The sequence below is a fragment of the Podarcis gaigeae genome (assembly GCF_964106915.1).
Source record: "Podarcis gaigeae genome assembly, chromosome: 13".
Classification (NCBI taxonomy): domain Eukaryota; kingdom Metazoa; phylum Chordata; class Lepidosauria; order Squamata; family Lacertidae; genus Podarcis; species Podarcis gaigeae.
The window spans coordinates 38,370,687-38,392,415 of NC_139689.1; the positions used below are offsets into that span (position 1 = coordinate 38,370,687).

The 21,729-nt window shown below is 48.1% G+C and overlaps 1 protein-coding gene and 1 long non-coding RNA gene across 22 annotated transcripts in view; one reads left to right on the forward strand and one right to left on the reverse strand.

Annotated features, from left to right (window-relative positions):
- Window positions 1-21,729, reverse strand: part of LOC310830275 — a 274,706-nt gene that overhangs the window by 169,209 nt on the left and 83,768 nt on the right. The gene's annotated exons all lie outside the window — the stretch shown is intronic.
- Window positions 8,198-21,729, forward strand: part of PPFIA3 (PTPRF interacting protein alpha 3) — a 63,641-nt gene continuing 50,109 nt past the window's right edge. For 10 of the 21 annotated variants that reach the window (XM_083709088.1, XM_083709089.1, XM_083709070.1 and 7 more), the window contains exons 1-2: window positions 8,200-8,439; window positions 20,321-20,640. In XM_083709088.1, coding sequence (XP_083565214.1) covers window positions 20,404-20,640 — 237 coding nt within the window. In that variant the 5' untranslated portion in view covers window positions 8,200-8,439; window positions 20,321-20,403. Of the gene's footprint in view, window positions 8,440-19,264; window positions 19,413-20,320; window positions 20,641-21,729 lie in introns of those variants that run through there. The other 11 variants (XM_083709069.1, XM_083709087.1, XM_083709084.1 and 8 more) reach the window with 6 other exon arrangements.

A 21,729-nucleotide genomic window follows, 5' to 3' on the forward strand; every position in this document is an offset into this window, starting at 1 on the left:
CATCTACCAGAAAGGGTGGGGAGCTAGGACTCTGCAAGCCAGCAATGCCTCTTTCTCTCGCAGGGCAAGAGAGAACCTAGCAGGAAGAGCAGGAACTCAGGATTTCTGGGTTCTTTGGGAAAGTTGCCGTTCAGGAGCAGCACTGAAATAAATCGGGAAGAGGGGGAGGTAGTTCTCAGGCAAACTGCAAAAAATAAAACGTGCAGTTTCTTCTGCTGTTTGAATGCAGCATTCTAATGTTAAGCCCAAGAGGTTTCAACAGCCACAAAAGCGTAGAAGTAACATTAGATCTGGAGGCCCGATATTTAACAAAGTTGCCTGGAAGTCAGTCAACAAGGGGTTGTATTCAAGCTAAGCCCTACTCAGAGTAGATGTGCTGAAGCTGGTAAACCTTAGTCACATCCATCATCTTTTATTGGTCTTAACACTATCCAGTAAAGGTAAAGGGACCCCTGACCATTAGGTCCAGTCATGACCGACTCTGGAGTTGCGGCGCTCATCTCGCTTTATTGGCCGAGGGAGCCAGTGTACAGCTTCCGGGTCATGTGGCCAGCATGACTAAGCCGCTTCTGGCGAACCAGAGCAGCGCACAAAAATGCCGTTTACCTTCCCACCGGAGCGGTACCTATTTATCTACTTGCACTTTGATGTGCTTTCGAACTGCTAAGTTGGCAGGAGCAGGGACAGAGCAACGGGAGCTCACCCCGTCGCGGGGATTCGAACTGCCGACCTTCTGATCAGCAAGTCCTAGGCTCCGTGGTTTAACCCACAGGGCCAACCGCCTCCCAATTTTATGTATTATGTCTATATAAAATCAACAACACGTGTGCAACCACAAATAAAATCAGCCAATCAGCATTCCACAATTGACAAGTACTAGGCTCTGGTTTAACCCACAGTGCCACCCGCGTCCCAACACTATACAGTAAACGCCTTTATCTCTCACGTTTGAATTTTGGAATCAAAATGTGTAACTTCAAAACGTAAGATTTTGAAACGTTCTCAGGTTACAAATTTAGGTCTAATTCTGCAAGGGGTGCAGGTGGGTTGGGACTGGGTAAAATGCCCACCTCTTACTAACGCTTGCAGCATGTCCCTCTCCCCAGGGGCCAAGCTTTCTCAGGGCCTCGCTGCACCCTTTGAACACAGCCGTGGGGAACTGGATCCGGCCGGGGGGAGGCCAGTTCCCCTCAGTACCACACCCTGTGAAGGCCAACTTTGATTGTAGGGTGAGACCGCCCCTCATGTCAACCACCTAGTGTGTTAAGGATGCCAGGTGACTGACACCTGTCAAAGTTGGACGGGGATCGCTGTAATCGCCCCCAATCAGCTGATGGATTGAACGCGTCCACCGCTGGTTGCACCCTTTAGACAGCCCTTTTTGGGACAAAAGCACACTCACAGTGAGGTTCTCTTGGTATCCAGCTTCTCACTCTGCAAGACAGTTGAGGGCTAACTCCAGCCTTGGGCATTTTGATGGTAGGGGAAGCGTGTGCGTGTGTGCATTTAAGTTGACTCGCCATCATCTTGGTTTAACCTCTATTCATTTATATGTCAGTTCATGTTGCAGTCTCTGCTCACATCTCTGTGTCGGTTTCCCCAGCTCCTGCTTGCCTGCCTGCCTATAATTCGATTGCAGTTCTGGCGCGCTTCAACATTCCTGAGTTTTTAATTTTCACCCGGTGGTCTGATGAAAACAAACACTAAAAAGTATGCCAGTGCAAATAACATATTTTTTAATTTATATGAATTAAATTTGTACACCACCCTACAGCTGTAGATTTCAAGGCGGATCACAACATAAAATTACAATATAAAAACAAAACACATAATAAAAATGAGACCAAAAACAAGCCAAAAATATTCCCCTCCCGCAACACATTTAAAAGGGCATCGGATGTCAAATCGATCAAAGGCCAGGTTGGATCTTGGGAATTGTGGTTTGCTAAGGATGCTGGGAATTGTAAGCCTGCATTTCCCAGGATTCCTTGGGAGAAGCCATGTGCATGGTGTGCCCATCCCACCCAAAGCATGCAGCAGTATGCAGTGGCACAAAAGGAGGCAGAAGACTCCCTTTTCTCCTCACAGAGCTACACTTCTGTGGGAAGATGATTGTTAAACCACAGTGGGAATTTTAGTTTTATGAAGGGAGCAGGGGTCTTCTAAGAGCTCTCAGCACCCTTAGCAAACCTACAGTTCCCAGGATTCTTTAGGGGGAGCCATGACTGTTTAAAGTGGCATGATACCTGCTTTAGATGTACAGTGATACCTCAGGTTACATACGCTTCAGGTTACATACGCTTCAGGTTACATACACTTCAGGTTACACACTCTGCTAACCCAAAAATAGTGCTTCAGGTTAAGAACTTTGCTTCAGGATAAGAACAGAAATCGGGCTCCGGCGGCGCAGTGGCAGCAGGAGGCCCCATTAGCTAAAGTGGTGCTTCAGGTTAAGAACATTTTCAGGTTAAGAACGGACCTCCAGAACGAATTAAGTACTTAATCCGAGGTACCACTGTATAGTGCAGCAGGGCCCAGAAATGATTATTGCGGTGCTTCTGCTGAACCTTTGAAGCAGATGAAAAGGGGATGTTGAAGGCATAAAAGAAGAAGTCGGGTGCTGACTGCTCTGATCAATCTAAGAATACAGAGATTCCTGTTGTCCGTTCCCAGAAAGAGCTTTGGAGCTGCCAGTGGGTGCTGTGGAGCAGGCACATCAAGTCAGCCAAGTGCCATGGCAACAAAAGCACCAAACCCTTGGCTAGGCTCATTGCTTCAGCTATGGGGGAAGAGGTTCCATGGCACAATTCTAATGAACCTGCAGTTCTAAGTCAGAAACTCTGCTCACCAACCTAGTGCCCTCTGGGTGTTTTGGCCTATAACTCTCATCATGCGCAGGCTGGGGCCTGAGGTCCAAAAACATCCGGGGGGTACCAGATTGGTAAACGCTGGTGAAATCTAAGCCCAGGTTGAAGGAGCAGTCTATTCTAACAGGTGTGGGGAGCCTTTGGCCTTCCAGATGCTGCTGAACTACAACTCCCATCAGCCTCGGCAAGCATGGCCAGTGGCCAGGGGTGATGAGAGTTGTGGTTCAGCAACATGCGGAGGGGCCAAAGTTTACCCACTCCTATAATACAGGCTTCCGAGAGTTGGCCAAGTTAACATAGAATCACAGAATTGTAGAGTTGGAAATGATCCCAAGGGTCATCTAGTCCAGGAATCTCAAACCCACCCCCCAAATCTCCACCTGAGGTCCCCCATCCAATTTGAAACCATACTGGGCCCTGCTTAGCTTTGCAAATGTGATAGCAGTTTCATTGCTGCGCCACAGACTTCTGAGGATTACCACTGTTTTCTGATGCCCAACGCGGGAAAGCCGGTGTATGAAATGATTTTTCTATGCTAGCTGGGAAAGTGACTAGGCTACAGTACATGTTATTTTCCTAAAAGTGAGGCCGATGGGTAGAGTCTACAGTGGTACCTCGGGTTAAGTACTTAATTCGTTCCGGAGGTCCGTTCTTAACCAGAAACTGTTCTTAACCTGAAGCACCACTTTAGCTAATGGGGCCTCCTGCTGCCACTGAGCCGATGGAGCACAATTTCTGTTCTCATCCTGAAGCAAAGTTCTTAACCGAGGTACTATTTCTGGGTTAGCGGGAGTCTGTAACCTGAAGCGTATGTAACCTGAAGCGTCTGTAACCCGAGGTACCACTGTATTCTGTAGCCCCATGAAGATACAAAGGCTTAAAAAATGGTGTTAGTTATTATTGTTGTTCTTATTTCTTTTTTACCATTGTCCAAATGCAGCTATCTCATGTCAGCAACGGGAAACCGTTTCCAGCCTCAGGGCCACATTTCCTTTTGTGCAACCTTCTGGGGGCCACATGCCAATGTTGGGCAGAGCCAGAAGCCAAAGTGGGCGGAGCAATGAACGTAAACGTTACCTTTGTACAGTGAGTCAGATCACTATCCCTGATGTATTCCTCCTTCCAACGAACAATATGGCTCTCAGTTCAGACCCGAAGCAGGAAGCACAAATAAATATCCCCATCACAATTGCATATCATTTTTCCTGCCTCCTGAAGCAGCAAGAAAATGTTTCAGGGCGTTATCCTGGCTCAAGTTTGAGCCCTTCTGCTGTAGCCACCAACCCTTTGGACCACAGACCAACAGGTCCCCAATGTCACACGGACCAGTGATCCAGAAGGGAGCCATCTCCACATCAAGGAATTTTTAGTGAGCGTTGTCTAAAATTAACCAATTGCTGCTATGGAGATAGGGTGTAGGATATTTTTAAAAGAACCAGACAGAGATAAAAAGCCACCCAGGAACGGTTTACAGGAAGGTTTGGAGCAGGAATTTTATTTGAGTATGTCTAGCAAAAGGGGTGCATTTTCAGACTTGGGGGAAGTGTGGAGATGCGAAGATTTCTATAGGGAACGCAGTATTCCCAGCGGGGATGATAGAAATGTCTTAACTTGGGGACAGACTGGTTCTCCACCTAGCTCAAGGCTGTCTAGCAGTGACTCTCCCTTCACCTGCTGACTGATCCTTTGAACTGAACATGGATGCAAAGCAAGTTCTCTTCCACTAAGCTATAGCCCTGGAGTGGAGACCCCCCCCCCAATTCTGGACAGCCATGTACCAGTGGTAGCAAACACACAAATGACAAAAATATATAAAAACACCCAAATTCCAACATTTTTACAGTGGTACCTCGGGTTACGGACGCTTCAGGTTATAGATGCTTCAGGTTACAGACTCCACTAACCCAGAAATAGTACCTCGGGTTAAGAACTTTGCTTCAGGATGAGAACAGAAATCGCGTGGTGGCAGTGGGAGGTCCCATTAGCTAAAGTGGTACCTCAGGTTAAGAACAGTTTCAGGTTAAGAACGGACCTCCAGAACAAATTAAGTTCTTAACCCGAGGTACCAATGTATCTAGTTTCTGCAAGCGCTTAACGCATCCTCTGTAGTTTCCATTCTGGCAAGCAAGAGGCATTTTCAAATTTCTGAGACACATTACAGTGGTACCTCAGGTTACGGTGGTACCTTCAGGTTACAGACTCTGCTAACCCAGAAATAGTGCTTCAGGTTAAGAACTTTGCTTCAGGATGAGAACAGAAATTGTGCTCCGGCGGCGTGGCAGCAGCAGGAGGCCCCATTAGCTAAAGTGGTGCTTCAGGTTAAGAACAGTTTCAGGTTAAGAACGGACCTCCGGAACAAATTAAGTACTTAACCTGAGGTACCACTGTACCTGTATATGAACAAACACTCCACCTCCCATTGGCCCCAGCGAGCATGGGCAATGATCAAGCATGAAGGAAGTTGTACTTCAGAGAGCCATAGATTCCCTGTTACTAAAACAGCAGTGATCGTCCCTGTAGCATAGTTGTTTTTCTCATGGTTTAGACCAGTGGTGTGGAGTCTGTGGCCCTCCCAATGAGGCTGGACCACAACTCCCATCATCCTTGACCATTGCCCATGCTAGCTGAGGCTGATGCGACTTGGGAGGCTGTAAGGCCACAGGTTCCTCATCCCTGGTTTAGACAAACACAGAATGTTTCTAGGAACACCTATTGGCTGTGACCTATGATAGCTCAGCTGGTTAGAGCGTGGTCCTGATAACGCCAAGGCTACAGGTTCGATCCCCGTATGGGACAGCTGCATATTCCTGCATTGCAGGGACTTGGGACTAGATGATCCTCAGGGTCCCTCCCAATTCTACAATGGCTTAATGAACTCCCATTTACACAGGAGGTATACTATGTAATAACGAAGCCCCTGGGAGAGGGACCAGCCCATGATCTGTAAGTGCTACTGGAAATGATGTTGGACCAGTTGGAACCCCTGGTCAGATCCTCCTACAGATTGCGTGTCTACATACTGGTACGCTTCGCTCTGGGATGCCTAATTATGCTAGAGTGTGTACTTTGCGATGGGCTGCACAGTGTTGTAGAATTCTCTCCTGTGCGCAAGAACTGGCTAACGTGCCACTGTTGGATCAGACAACTGGGTTGTGTTACCTTCCTAGCAGTTCATTCTTCACTGACCACAGGAATGGGTGCTACAGCTTTGCTGAAGATGAGCAGCTAATACTGATGTCTGTAGTTCCTTGGTTCTTCTTCCACCTCTCTGTAAGGCTACACAGGGTCCCACGTCCTTTGGTCACTGCCTTCACAGGGCCACAGTCTCTGAATTACCAAATAGGGATATTTTCCTGCAATCTGATGTTTCTTGCACCCTTACTGCGATGAACGTCCCTAGTTTTATCTCCTTGCCCTTGACAGGCAGTCTGTGCTGACGGAAGTTCATCACAGGTCTCTGTTATGATCAGAATATTACCTACATGCATTTGACACATCTTCGTCATAGACTCGGCGCATTTCTTCGGGCCGTTCCAGAAAATACTTTTCAAGTGGTGAGTTGCAACTCACTCCCTTCAGGGCAACGGCATTTGGCCAGTACTAAAAGCAAAATATTATGTCACTGGGCAAAGATGATCCACAACTCCCCTCCCAACTATAGTCATGGACTGTGGTTGAACAAGGACCTATTGGCTAGTGCCTGTGCATAGCTGCACTTTTGTAAATCATTTAATACCAAGCTTTCCTTTCTTCAGAAACTGCTTCCCAGTTGCACCACCAATGTAACTGACAAACCCCAGGACATATACCATCCTCCTGCAGTTTTGCCATTCATGAATCTTTTTCTATTCCTTTTTTCTCTTTTAACTTTTTTTTAAAAGATTGTGTTCTTTTAAGGTTCTGCATACTCCTTCCCTCTCCAGCCAAGGAAATGCAAAAAAATTAAAAAATAAAGAAAACATCAGAAAGGTTACCAGTGAGGACAAAACAGCATATCCCAGAGTTTATTCAGAGCTAGCATTGACAGAGGACCAAGAATAAAATGTGTTACTTCCCTCCCCTGCCATCTGGAAAGGCCCTTAATGATACTCGCTTGCTGCTCCCTCCCTGGACCGTCTTCTGCCTTGCAATGATTTGCTGTTCCGATTTGGCTGCATGCATTGATTTTTTGCACCTTCGCCTACCGCTCCATGTCTTGATATATTTCCATGTCTTTCCTGGGTTCTCTTAAGCAAGCGCATCTCATCCGGAGAGCTCAGCAACCAAACCGCTTCCTTACCTTGCTGGGCATTGTTTCACGTTTCTCTTTTGCACAAACGAGTTTTCCTAGGTTGTTGCATGGCCATTTCCTTAGGGTGGTGGATGGATTTCTCTAGGCTATGCCGATTGGCACGCATTTTTTGGACTGATGCATTTTTTTTTTTTTACACCGACTTGCATGAAGTGGTGCATTTCTCAGCAGCACGTGGTTTGGCGTGTCACCCCTTTCCTCCCCTTCCAGGTTCTCTCGAGGTTCACGGTTTGCTGTCCCCCCCCCCCCCGGGTGAAATGAACTGGTGCATCTCCTCCTAACGGGGCGCCGTGATTTATTTCTCTTTATGTCGCATGGGCCGGTGCATTTTCACTCCTCTGTAGCCCACCGGCTCCTTTCGCAGAGAGTTTGTGCATCTCGGGGGCGATGGGGCTGGAGTGTCTCCTCTTGGTGCTTTCCGCCAGGTTGCTGCATTTTCTCAGCTGTAGGTGTATCTCCAGGTGGTACATGCATAAATATCCTCTCTGAGCTGCATGAATCGGTGCATTTCACTGTCTCGATTTTTCTCTCTATGCACGCATCTGGTGCATTTTCCGCCCGTGATGCAACGTCTCATTCTTCTCACCGGACTGTTGCGTTATTTAACACGGGCTGGGACGCTTCCTTGGGTCATTGCACGGATTTCGTGCATTTTTGTTACTCACACCCCCCCCCCGCGCTTTTTTTCCTTTTTTTTTAACCTGCGATGCATCTGATTTTCTCCTCCTCCTGTTCCTTCCCCCCTCCTTTTTCCTAAAGAACCACCGGATGACATCACCCTAAAACTGAGCCCCGCCCACAGGCTTCCCCAATTGGCTTCTCTCAGCCCCCCCGCCCACCAGCTCGCCCACCCCATTGGCTCTGCCACCTTGCCACTCGGAGCTCAGCTTCCCCTCCCTTCCCCACGCGTGGGCGGTGCCTAAAGGGCTGTCCCGGACCATGCCGCAGGCTCGTTGGTCGGAACGCTTGTCAATCAGAGATCTCTTAAAGGGGCAGGCGCGCCCAAGCTCTGCGCTGGGCGAAGGGGCGGGATTTGCTTCTCTTTTCGCTCTCTGGATCTGCCTGGGCGGGCTGGAGGGGGGCGCCAGGCGGTGGCCGACCGGCCGGCCGGGAGGGAGGGATGCCGGGGCTGGGGAGTGGGGTCCCCCTGAGGGATGGCAATCGCCCCTGAAGGCCGGAGGGGGGGGCCCAGCATCAGCATCCAGGCTCCCTCCTGCATCCCTCCTGCATCAGCACCACCAGGAGCAGCACCGCAGCCTCCCCCGCCTGCTGCAAAGGCAGGTAAGCGCCGAGCTCAGGAACCCCCATCTCCTCCCGGGAAGCCCCGCGCTGCGCCCCGCTGCACCCGATCTCCGCGTCCCTCTCCAGCGGGGCGCCACCTCTCCACCAGGGGACCGTCCGGAGCCTTTGCTCCATCGTCTCCAAAGCTGCCCCCAAATCGTCCGGCAGCTTCTTCTTGCCGTCTCTGCATCCCTCCCTCCCTCCCCGCCGGCCTTTCCCCAATGCGCCTCTGACTCCCGCATCCCAGGGCTCCCCGCTCCCCATCGCACCCCCTGCGCTGCCACCCGCCGCTGCCTACTCTCTCCAACCACCCGCACCTTCCCCCGTGCGCTCCGCACGGATCCGGCCACCAACCCCCCCCGGCACCCACAGCCTCTCCTTCCCTACCCGCCGCCCCCCACCCCACCCCGCGCCCTCGCCCATCCCGATTCTCCGGCACGCTCCCTGCAACTCAACTCCTCCGCCCAACCCAGCCTCCCCGCCGGTGCGCCCTGGCGCCTTCTCCGAGCCCCTTTCCCACGAGATCGCGCCCTGCCTCTTCGTCTCTGCCCAGCCGCGCACAGTCCATCTGCCTGCCGCCTCCTCCTCCTTCCTCTCCGGCTCCTCTCTGAAAGCCCTGCAGCCTCGCTCCGGGCTCCCCTTCTCCTGGAACCTTCCAAGCCATCTCCACCCAGCCCCAGAGACCCACCTTCCCGTCCCCTCCGTCTCTCCACCCACTCGGGCCCTGGAGCCTCTCCAGATAGGTAGGTCGACCTGCCGTGATGGCCAGCGCTGGCGATCTACAGGGTGCCCCACCGCCAAAGCTGGGGAGGCGCCTGTAGCCTCTAACCCCCTCCCCAGTCGTCTGTTTCATGGAAGCAGCAGCTCACCAAAGGCCCTCTCTCTGTTTCTCCAGGGGCCTCTCTCCTCCAGAATCGCCTTCCTTCTGCCCATTCCCCAAGCACAGAAGTCTTCCCCCTCCACTCATTTCTTCCCATATCCCCCGACCAACCTTGTTTGTAGCTCTGCTCCGCTGTCCCTGGTTACCCTTTGAGCCTTGGATGCCCCCACTTAAAGGAAAACCCAAGCAATCTACCCAGCTCCACCAGACCCCCCCTTTCCCACCAAGTTCTCTTTTCCATTTTGCACACCCAGTAATTTACAGCGTGCGCTCTCCCCCCGCCCCGACTTTGTTCCCATCTGGGCCCCCTAAAGACCCCCAAACACTCATTCTCCCTGAGCGCTGTCAATTTTCAACATTGCTCACAGGCACAGCCGACATCACTCCAGCTCCATCATTCTGCCCAGCCATTCCTCGCCCCTGCTTGGCTAAAGCAACCCACATTCTATCTCTAGGCAACCCCTCTGCTCTTTCCTTTAGGGAACCTGCACCCTGTTCCACCTCATATCCACCAAGAAACCTATGCCACTCCACCCAATGCTACTCCATCAGATTTTTAAAAAACCCACAGCCCCCTCTAGTTTTTTCTTAATTGGCCCATACCCACAATTCCATCCCTCTTGCCCATACTACTCAGTGGCCCCCAGCACTCTTACCTCTATGGTCTCCTAGATTCCTGCTGTTTTGAACCTGTGCCTTGCCACCAAATCTCTTTCCAACAGCTTCTTCCTGTGTGTCTTGCACCCTGCCTGATTTTTCTTCATTACCCTACACCACACAGTCCTATGAGCATAAGAGTCTGAGGCTCCGACCCAAACCCTTAATATATTGTGTTATCAATATATTCCCATGGGTTGTCTTTTCTGCACCTCGTAACACAACGAAACGGTGGCCTAACATTTTGCAGAGTGGGGTCTTAGCAGAGGCAGGAGATCGGAATAGCAGGTGCCAGTTTGACGGTGCAGGGATGGGATTTCGAAGTAGATGTTGCAGGGAGTGGAGGACCAATGTGGAAACATAGCTGAAGAGAATCCAGTGCAAGTGTTTGGGAGATGGAAATACATGATGGCTAAGAAAAAGGAAGCAGGATGTTGGTTCTGTTAAAAATGGAGGTGCCTATAGACAAAGAAAGTATCAGGCTATAAGGCATCATCACATTATATATCTCCCAAAGGTGGAGAGTTATTAATATGTTGATTAAAAATTGGGGGTCCTTTATTATGTGTTTCCAGGCCTACCTTTCCTATCTGCAAGAAGCTATTGTATTACAACTGAAGTAAGGCTATCTATTGGATGGGTTAATGATAAGATTATAATTTGTGTGATTCCCACTTTCATTCTCCCAAATTCAGCGATCACCCATAGCTATATTTAATACAGCTCAGGTGCAGGTGTGTAAAAGAAGGTGAAAAACATAGACTGCCTGTGTGTGTGCGTGATGCTGTGGTCAGACACATGTTAGGCAAGCTCATAACAATCAACATGCGCCATCCCTGTTTCACAAGCATGCTCCAAGCTGTGATGTACAACCCATTTGCACAAGCAACAGTAAGTGCTGCACTTTCTGCTTCCCGGGGGCAGGAGATAATGCACGTTCATTGACCGAGATCCATTCTTATGTGCATATTTGTCTGCATATGCATTGCAGTACAAAGGTGTTATAATACTGCACAAAGGTTTGCATGCAGGGCAGCCGTGCAAACAGGAGGGTTAGTCACACGTGCAACATGCTCATGACCACTCGCAAAAATGCCAGAGATGACATGCTGGTGTAGGCAGCTGTGACAACAAGTGTTGTATGTGCAGAAGCATGGGGAAATACCAAAGTGTCATCTGTTAGGGCAAGTATGTAGGCGCTACAAGCTTTTTTGTGTGTGTGCACACAGTTACACTGGAATATGTATGTTGCAGGTGGCTGTGCTGTGGAAAGAAGTATAGCTGCACTAGGTGTGGGGTGTATGTAATCAATGTGTCAAGATGAACATGGATGAATGTGGTGAGATTCTAAATAGATTGAAGTGTGACAGGGAAAAACCAGTCTTTTTTCTAAGCCCAGCTGTGCTACATAGAAGTTACAGCACATGTGTGGGATTTTGTACAGTGGTTTTTTGTACAGATGTGGTTCCACTTGTGCCAACATGTGCCCGTTGTTATATTTGTTTCTTTGCACCTTTTGGATGAGCATGAAATCTTATGTGTCACATCATAGCTGCATACAAAAAGGATTGGAGCACCAGAGGTGGTGTTTGCGCTGCGCATGTACAGTGGTGCACTGTTTTGGTTTGCATGCACATGCTCATCTTTGCTAGTCATAGACCTGCAAATAAGTTTGTACACTGCCCATGGGTTTGGCAAGGCCTGTTGTGAGTGCATCCTGTGCTATTGCATGCACAGATGTCCGTGTACATGCACAGAAGTCAGAACCCGTTGTGCTTTGTGAGCACCACCACCCATGCCCCAATCTTAGCAGTGTGCAGCTGCGTTCAGGGTCTGTGAATGTACAAATGCCTAAACACTAGTGCAGTGTTGGTGAAATTCTATATTCCGCTCCCCAGAGATGCAAATCCTTAAAGCAAACTAAACAAATGTTATGCTACTGTGAAGTTACATTAGCATAGTTTACGCCAGGCTTCCTCAGCCTCGGCCCTCCAGTTGTTTTGAGACTACAGTTCCCATTATCCCTGACCACTGGTCCTGCTAGCTAGGGATCATGGGAGTTGTAGGCCAAAAACATCTGGAGGGCTGAGGTTGAGGAAGTCTGGTTTAGGCTAATTTTACTTCTTCTCATAATGTTGCTTCCATGGGAGAAGAGTTTCTTCAAATAATCTACCATGTTTGACAGCAAGTGGGGGAGATGACAAGCTGAAAGGGACGTGATGGTTATTGTGGAGGGGAATGTGGCTTCTCTCTCCCTTGATTTCTGAGTGTTCACTAGACACTAGTCATGAAGGTTAGAAATTTACCGGTTTTCAACAAAAAAATAATAGGAGCGGGAGATGCTCAGAATGTCTACTACTGTGCCAGAATCTGGATTCTGAGCTTGTTTTATGTATCTCCAATGCATGTGTTCATATATAGCTCCTTTGCTCATGCTGTCTATGAGTGTGAGTATATGAGAGAGGGGCAGGGAATGTGAATGTTCAGTCCTTGGTGTCTCTTTCATAGCAGCCTCAATATCCATAGATGTCTCAATCTCTCTCCGCTTCTCAGGTGTAAAAGCTGTGTAAATCCATGGGCCAGAATTACCGTCTGCGGTCTGTGGTTGCACATAAAAGAGCAGAGCAGTCTAATGCCATCCACAAGCCTCTGACCATTTTGTCTATATTTGTGCTGCATCCTAGACTTTGTATGTCTGTTCCCCTGACCAGCTGCTAATATGAGTTCTTAATGTCTTCTGAAAGCATGAGAGTGACTGTGCATGTGTGGGCCTGTCTTGGCCTAGAAAGTGTATATTTTTTCAAATTCTGTAAGATTCTGGGGATCCTCAGATTTCACCACCCCCATTTGATGGGCTGTTTGTTTCCATTTGTTTGGCTTGGTGGAGAAAGAGGGTATATTAGGCAACGAGAGTGACCTATGGCACGTCTCTGTTGAGTATTTTCTTGCATGTCTTTATATGCAGAGTTTGATTTTGGCCAGGATTTCACATTGCTCAACCCTAGAGCTTATCAGTGGCAAGGTTCGGCCCTTGAATAGGTGAGAGCTCTTTTCTTTTTATCCATTCAAAAGCATTTCTATCTTACGAGCCCTGTTCACATCTTTTCTAGGCACTTCTAAGGGAATCTGTTTATCTTGTTGTTCCAGGGAAACTGAACCTCTCCAACGGGAGATGGAATATGGGCATAGAGAGAGGGAGAGAGAGAGAGAGAGAGAGATGCTTTTAAGTGCTAAGTCCATCATAGACAATGGACTTCTGACTAGTTTGAGCAGTCTTTATCGAATACCTGAAGCCAAAGCCTCATCCTGCACCTTCTGCCTGGCTGGCAGGAAACTGCCCCTTAGGACATATACAGAGCATCTTTCCCTAAGCAGCGAGGCACTTCCATGTACCTCTGATGCAGTTAGGTAATTTTAACCTCTGGACTTAGTGGGAAATTAGATGTTAGCATGAACTACTTCACTTACTTCAAAATGTGGCAACCAGCTCTGTGGTACAGTATTTGGGGGCCCCCTGCTCGTTCTGCTGTGGGGGGCTAGGAACATTTGCCGCAGAGTCCTGCTCTGTTGGTACCACTGCACGTGGGACTTAATGGGGAGGACCTCTTGGTCAAGTCTGGAACCACTTCTAAATAGGTTTGATTCCCTCAGCTCCCATCTTCTTAAAAAAATATAATAAATCTGTTCTTGTGTTCTTGTTCCAGAGGAGGTGAGCATAAAACCTCGTCCGCCACAGTAGAGTTGTAATTCTTAGCTTGTTTGTAATATTGTCCAACATTTCTCTGATGAAAATAGGGACGTCTTAAGGGAAAGCGGGACATTCCAGGATCAAATCAGAAACCTGGATGGCTTCTGTAAATCCGGGACTGTCCCTGGAAAACAGGGACACATGGAGGGTCTGTGTATCTGTGTGTGTTAAATTTGAATGTTTCTGTGCAGAAGGAGGGAGTATTGGGTCTAGACCGTGGCTTCAAATTCCAGGGGTTAAACATTAGCAAGAACTATTGCTAAGGGGAGTTCAGCAATGGAACAGAGTGTTTATGGAGCTTGTAGAATCTCCTTCCTTGGAGGTGCTCCAAAAAAAGATCCCACAGGAACCTACTGGGAGTCCTATAGGCATAGATTCCTATCCTGAAACAATTGTTCTGCTTGGGAAACCTATGGCCCTCCAAATGTTGTTGGACTACAACACCCATCATCCCTGACTATTAGCCATGCTAGAGCGAAGAGTTATGAGTGGCCATAGTGGGTGTTTGTGAGAATGAATGAGTGAAATGTCAATATAAATCCGTTTTTCCTAGAGGACCTATTTGAGAAGAGTAAGGAGTGATGAGCCAGCCCCATACCTTGTCGTAGCTGTCAAACTCTGGGACCATAGCTGTCATTGTTTCCCATTTTTAAGGGAAATTCCCTTATTCCCAATAGGATTCCTCGCAAGAAAAGGGGAAAGTTGACAGCTATGCACTACACTCTTTCCTCTACCCTAGCAACATGGGTGCCAACTTGAATAAAATATTGGGGGGGGGGGGTGGACAAGTAAACCCTGCCCTGCATAATCGATCACATGATGCGATGCGCAGGCACCATTTTAATGGCAATGCCCATCGACATTTTGCAGGAAGGGGCAAAGACCCCTCAGCCCCTTGGAATTGGCTCCTATGCTTAGTGACAACAGTGGAGGGGAGTCAGCAAACAGCGTTCCTGATAGTCTTCCATCGCCATCTAGTATACAATATGCAATGGACCTTTAAACAAGGGGCCCAACTTTAAGCTGGATGCCTGAGACTTAGAGGAAGCCCAAGCTAGGCCTGAGCTGTGGAAACACAGGGGTTCGCTCTGCTCCCTCTGAGACAGCTGCTTAGTGTTTATTTCCTCTCTCCAGCAAACTCTCAAGGATCATAGACGAGCCTTGGGGTCAGCATCAAACCCTTGGGAGACCAAGCTGTCCCCCCCGTAGTGGTTTGCCAGTCTGGCTGTGGCCCTGGTTGTCCACAGCTAAGCACACGGCCTTGTCTTAGGCTACTTAGTAAGGCCATGGCTGAGGTAAAATGTGAACCAGGGTTGTCTTGCAAAGTAACAGGGAAAAGGTAGGAGAGATCGCAGAAAAAGAGTACAGTATATCTGCATTGGCCCAGGGACGATTATTCTGAGAGGAAAAACAAGGTTTTGAGGAAGAGCTTGAAATATGGAGGCTGTTCCAGGCAGAGGGAGCAGCCTGGCAGAAGGTAAAGAGGCAGGCGTGAGGAGGCAACAGAGGGACGGCGGCTGTGACGGCAGGGAAAGCGTGTGACTTGATTAAAACGGGGTAACATTTTAGGACACAGACTTGACTCCCAGCAAGCAGAGGTGGCTGCAGTTTATTCAAAGCGCTGCTGCTACTGCTGCTGCTTCCCACGCCAAGTTAGGTTCTCTGTCTGGATTGCAAAGCAAGAAGGGAAAGGTAGAGGAGGCAATGCGGTTCAGTGAGAGCACAGAGTTTGCAATGGGGTGATGAATCTGTAGTCCTTCGGGTGTTGCTGGATAGCAGCTCCCATCATCCTTGACCATTGGCAACAGGCAGACTCTCCATCGCTGCTTTGGAAAGGTGTTCTGCGGCCGTGTTTCATTTCGCAGGGGGTAAGGTTAGCAGTGGCTACTCCTGGCCACGATGGCTAGCTTCTATTTCCATTGTTGGAGGCAATATGCCTCTGAATCCCAGTGGCTGGAAACCGCTGTCGCACTTGGGTCCTGCTTGTGGGCATCTGCTTGACCACTAGGAGGACAAGATGATAGACTAGATGCCTGATCCAGAAGGACTCTTCTTATCCTTAGTTGCATTGGCAGAATGGGGCGAGGGCATTGTTACAAACTTCGATATACAGTCATACCTCGGGTTACAGAAGCTTCCGGTTGCGTTTTTTCATGTTAAAAGGTAAAGGACCATTAGTTCCAGTCGTGACTGACTCTGGGGTTGCAGTGCTCATCTCGCTTTATTGTCTGAGGGAGCCGGCGTACAGCTTCCGGGTCATGTGGCCAGCATGACAAAGCCGCTTCTGGCGAACCAGAGCAGCGCACGGAAACGCCGTTTACCTTCCCGCCAGAGCGGTACCTACTTATCTACTTGTACTTTGACGTGCTTTCGAACTGCTAGGTGGGCAGGAACAGGGACCGAGCAACGGGATCTCACCCCGTCGCAAGGATTCGAACCGCCAACCTTCTGATCAGCAAGTCCTAGGCTCTGTGGTTTAACCCAAACCTGGAAGTACCGGAATGGGTTACTTCTGGGCTTCGGCAGTCACGCATGCGCAGAAGCGCTAAATTGTAATTTGCGCATGTGCAGAAGCACCAAATCACAACCAGTGCGTGCGCAGACATGCAGCTGCGGGTTGTGAATGCTGCGGGTTGCGAACGTGCATCCCGCACGGATGATCACGTTCACAAGCCGAGCATCCACTGTATAAGCTGGGTGCCAAATAGCTCCTTAAACCGAAGTTGCAGTTGCCAAAACAGAATGTCTAGTTGCCATTTTGGGGCAAGGCGGCCATAAAGTTTTATTTCCCCCCCAAATGATTGACTGTGATTGATTCTCCATTCAACATCTGGCTCGTTCTGATGACAACCTTGAGCTAGGTTAAGAACTTTGAGAACCTAAAGAATAAAAGGCACTCGATCCATATCATATATATTGGCCCATTCCAACCTCTTTTTCTTAATGGTGACATGGACCACTCATAACATAGGAATATTCTTCACAACTGTGAGCAACAGTGCAGTATTGGGGGGGGGGCAGGTTTGGTAAGTGAAGACAAGTGACAACAATTAACTATAATGTTGTTCACCGCTCCTGCTCAGGCTGCACAGAAAAAAGCAATTTGGTTCCAGAAATTGATTCTGATTGTGCAGATAAAATATAACTGATAGAATTTTATGTAATAGTGTGTGAAAACAGTCCAGATCCAATGATCCCCAGATGGTGGAGATGTCAGGCGCTTTGCTTGGTCGTAGATGGTCAAAATACTAGGCACAAAAGACTTCAGATTAAAACTGCAGAGTGGAAGGACCAGGAGGACCAGCTACTCTCTGAAGACTGAAGAGACCCGCTTAAGAAATGTCTAGGCGCGCCTTTTTTATAACAAGAATACAAAGCTGAAAATGAATGAACCTGCAGCTAAAATATCATGTTCATTTTTCACGTGCTCTAGTCCTTCCTCTGCCCACCCCCTTAATATTCTTAAGAGGGTCTCTTCTCCAGTCCTCAGAAAATAGCTGGAAGCAGGGGAGGCAGAAAAAGGTCCTCCTTTCCTTCCACTCTGCAGTTTTAATCTGAAATCTTAAGTGTTGCTCCCAGAGCTCAGAAACTGCTCGCGCTAATGGAATTCCCTGTCGCAAAATGCGCCGAGAACAATGGGAGTTTCGAACACTGGTCACAGGCTTGAAGGGGTGAAGTAATCAATGGCACTGTATTGAATTGCACACAAACTGGAAGTCGGTGGCATCAATGAGATGTTACACTGCTCCTACAAGTGCAGATAAAATATAATGGATAGAATTCTATGTAATAGTGTGTGAAAACAGTCCAGATCCCCATCCTTAAAACTGCAGAGTGGAAGGACCAGGAGGACCAGCTACTCTCTGAAGACTGAAGAGACCCGCTTAAAGACCCATGAGGGAGTGTCTAAAGATGTTCTGTCACCCTCCATTGCTTTGTGATAAACAGAAGTGCCTTTCCCCAATTTTAGCTGCCCTTGCTGTTGCTTCAGGTTCAGTTCCATCCCCACAACTCATCAGGTCACATCCTTTAAAGCACAGGACTTCCCCCAAAGAATTCTGGGAAGTGTAGTTTAACCCCTCACAGAGCCACAGTTACCATAACAAATTACCATTCCAAGGATTATTTGCAGGAAGCTGCGTGCTTTAAATGTGCTTAATATATATGCAAACCCTCCAACATTTCTCCAATGGAAATAGGGGTGTCCAGTGCTTTTTTTTCTAGAAAAGAGGTGCCAGAACTCACCACAAACACCTCTCTTATTCTCTTAGAATAGCAGTGACGTCCACCTGAGAGGTTCCAGAATTGAGTTTCGGCAAGTTCTGGCTGAAAAAAGGGCTCCAAGGATGTCCTATTCCATACCCCCCAACATTTTCCCAATGAAAACAGGGACATCCTAAGGGAAAGTGGGACATTCCAGGATGGTTTCTGTAAATCCAGGATTGTCCCTGGGAAATAGGGACACTTGAAGGGTCTGAATATGGTGTGGAGGTGAAACTCAATTCTCCACCTTGCATATAAGAATGTAGGCCCCTTGTGCAGCAGCCATGTTACTTAAGTGTTCTGTACAGCACCTAGCACGTCCTGGTGAAATTAATGCTGAGTCAAGAAAAGTATGGAAACAGCCTCCCTGGCACCAAGTTAAGCAGACTTGCATAATTCATAACTCAGCACAATTTTTTGGGGGGGGAAACATTTACTTACTTTCAACACACCACCACCACCAACCTTCCTTCATCTCATTTGCTCTCCTAGACTGTAAGAAGGGACCATTTATTCCTTGCACAATCCGTGTGAAGTGTTGTGAACGTTCAAAGACAGCCATGCGAATGCTGAGCATTGTGCCAATTTTACAGATTGGGAAAAGCGAGGCAGAGAAGTTGCTTGCTCAAGGTCGCCTGACAGCTTCTGTTGTGAACTGAGCTACGCTTTGAATCTAGGCAACGCAGATCCGTGACCACTAGGCCTTATTGTGTGGGGAATGGGAACGAAACAGTCCTGCATGGACTGTTGTTTCCTTCAGCTAACGGTTGTGGGGGGAGGACTAGGGGCAGGGGTCATTTTGGCACTGAAGTCAGACTGAATTGGCCCTAGCTGAGACAGGATTGAGGGTGTTGCTCTAGGGAACTGGTTGCCCCATATGGGAAAGAAAATAAATGTTAGGGTGGGGCAGGGTTTCTTTTCTGGCAACTCCAGTTCCCCAACCGGCTGAGCTTCATGCCTGCCCCGTGATTACACTTGATCTCCCCATCCACCCACAGAGTTAAATCTCAAGCTCTTCCTTCCCCCCAGCCAACCCAGCGCTGCTCCCCCGAACCAATGTTTTTGCTCGGGAGGTGGCGACAAGAACGTCACACTTGCTATAGTAACATCTCCAGTTTCCCATTATCTCCATTCATAATAAGTTAGTCGGTGTGTCATCTCTTTGACTGTTTCCCGGACTCCTGGCTCCCAACCTCTCCTCCCTGTCCCCTCCCCACAAGGGCAGTGCAGATCTTCTGTCGTCCTGAGTTCGTATGCATATATATCTCCTCCCATATAGCTGAGTGCTTGAAACTCTGGTGGGTGCAGATTCACAGTTCCAGCCCTCGGGTTTTAGCTTAGCCTGCTCTTCCCAGAGCCAGACACCACACCACTTCTGGAATTCATGGAGCCTTGGGACATGGGAAGCTGCTCTATATATATTAGGTCAGACTATTTCTCTATCAGGTATTGAGTATTGTCTTCTCAGAATGACAGGTGCTGTCCAGGTTCTCAGGTGTCGTCCATCACCTACCTAAGGAGATGTTGGGGACTGAACCTGGGTTCTTCAACATGCACAGTGTGTCCTTTAGCTGTGATGTCAGCTGTGCAACTTTTTGGGATGAAATACTCTGGTTTCCTTGTCCCCCTGCCTTTGAGTCAGACACACATTTCCTTACTTTTCACCTATAGAACTCCAGAGTTCAGGGGTATTATTTGGAGGGTTTTGTTGTTGATGGTGGTGATGCTAATTTGGCGGATCTTATGATTTACGTGGAAACTGGTTGTGTACTTTTTGATGTTTTGCTTATTGTTTAGGACTAATGATAGATATATAATCTAAATTGCCAAATGGAACCTTAAACCTAAGCTGCGGACACCACAATGGAATGTCTATGTAGCGTTCCCCCACCCCAGTGGGATTTACTTATTTATAAATTATTATTATTATTATTATTATTATTATTATTATTATTATTATTATTAATTTATTCCATTTCCGTACTGGTTTATAGTTTAATGAAACAAACCTCAAAGTGGTTTACAGCACATTAAAACATCAAATAAGACAATCTAAAATAAAACTAGTTCAAACTCCTAGGAAAATATTTCAGATCCTTCTCTAAAAGACATTATACTCCATGTGGTTGAAATGGGAACACAAAATGTTCCCAGCACCTGGCAGATTCTAAATACTGTTTATGACTACCTTTGTTATGTTTGTAGTTCTGTAAATTGTGTGTGTGTGTGTTGTAAGACTCCTTATGTGGTTTTGACTTTGGAAAGGCGGCATACAAATCAAATGATTTTTTTTAAAAAGGACTTTCCTCCTTTGTTTCTCTTTCTCTCTCCAGGATCTGGGGCTAAACGTCCCTGAGAGCCTCCAGTCTTTCCCTGAGGAGCCCCCCTGGGGGCAGCCCTCCCCACCCCACTTGGCATGATGATGTGCGAGGTGATGCCGACCATCAATGAGGACAACCGCCGCGGCTCGGCCTATGGTGCCGACGACGCCAACTTTGAGCAGCTCATGGTCAACATGCTGAATGAGCGCGAGCGGCTGCTGGAGACCCTGCGCGACACGCAAGAAAGCCTGGCCACCTCCCAGCTGCGACTGCGCGAACTGGGCCACGAGAAGGAGTCCCTGCAGCGCCAGCTCAACATTGCCCTCCCACAGGTCAGGAATGGGGCTGGGGGGTATTTGTGTGTGTGAAGGACAGTGGGGGAAGACGGCTGGGCTTGCTGGGAGATCTGGGAAGAGGAGTCACTGGCTGGAAGTTCAAAGCGTTGTTGGCTGCTCACACCATCCGTTTAAAGCGCTACGATACCACTTCGAACAGTCATGGCTTCCCCCAAGGAATTATGGGAGCTGTAGTCCGCTAAGAGTGCTGGGCAGTGTTAGAAAGTCAGATATATAATCTAATCTCCAAATGGCACATTAAACCTAAACTGTGGTCACTACAATGGAATGTCTAGGAACTGTTTTCCTCCTCCAATGTATGTATGTATGTGTATGTTATTTCCATACCGCTTTATATTTTAAATAACAAATCTCAAAGCAGTTTACAACACATTAAAATGACAAAAAAAAAAAATCCAGGAGAAAACTACTGTACCTTTCCGGCAAGAATAATAATAAAAATAAAATAATAATAATAATAATAAATTTTATTTATACCCCAGGCTCAGGGCGGCTAACACCAGTAAAATTACAATAGAAACATAATGGGGGGGACGGACCCAATTTAAAATACAGGTTAAAATGCAATTTAAAATGCAGCCTCATTTTAAAAGTAGCCCATAGATCAAAACCATAAGGGGAGGGAAACATAAGGGTCAGACTGAGTCCAAACCAAAGGCCAGGCGGAACAGCTCTGTCTTGCAGGCCCTGCAGAAAGATGTCAAGCCCCTCAAGGCCCTAGTCTCTTGTGATAGAGTGTTCCACCAAGTCGGGGCCAGTACTGAAAAGGCCCTGGCCCTAGTTGAGACCAATCTAACCACCTTGCAACTTGGGACCTCCAAAATATTGTCATTTGTGGACCTTAAGGTCTTCGGCGGGGCATACCAGGAGAGGCGGTCCCATAGGTACGAGGGTCCTAGGCCACATAGGGCTTTAAAGGTCAAAAGCAGCACGTTAAACCTGACCCTGTACTCCACCGGGAGACACCCCCATGTATAAGACTATTTGGGGGGGGGAGATGGCAAAAAGTTGTTGAGCTTATTTTTGGGGATGCCGAAAATCGCTCACCCACACGAATCACAAAAT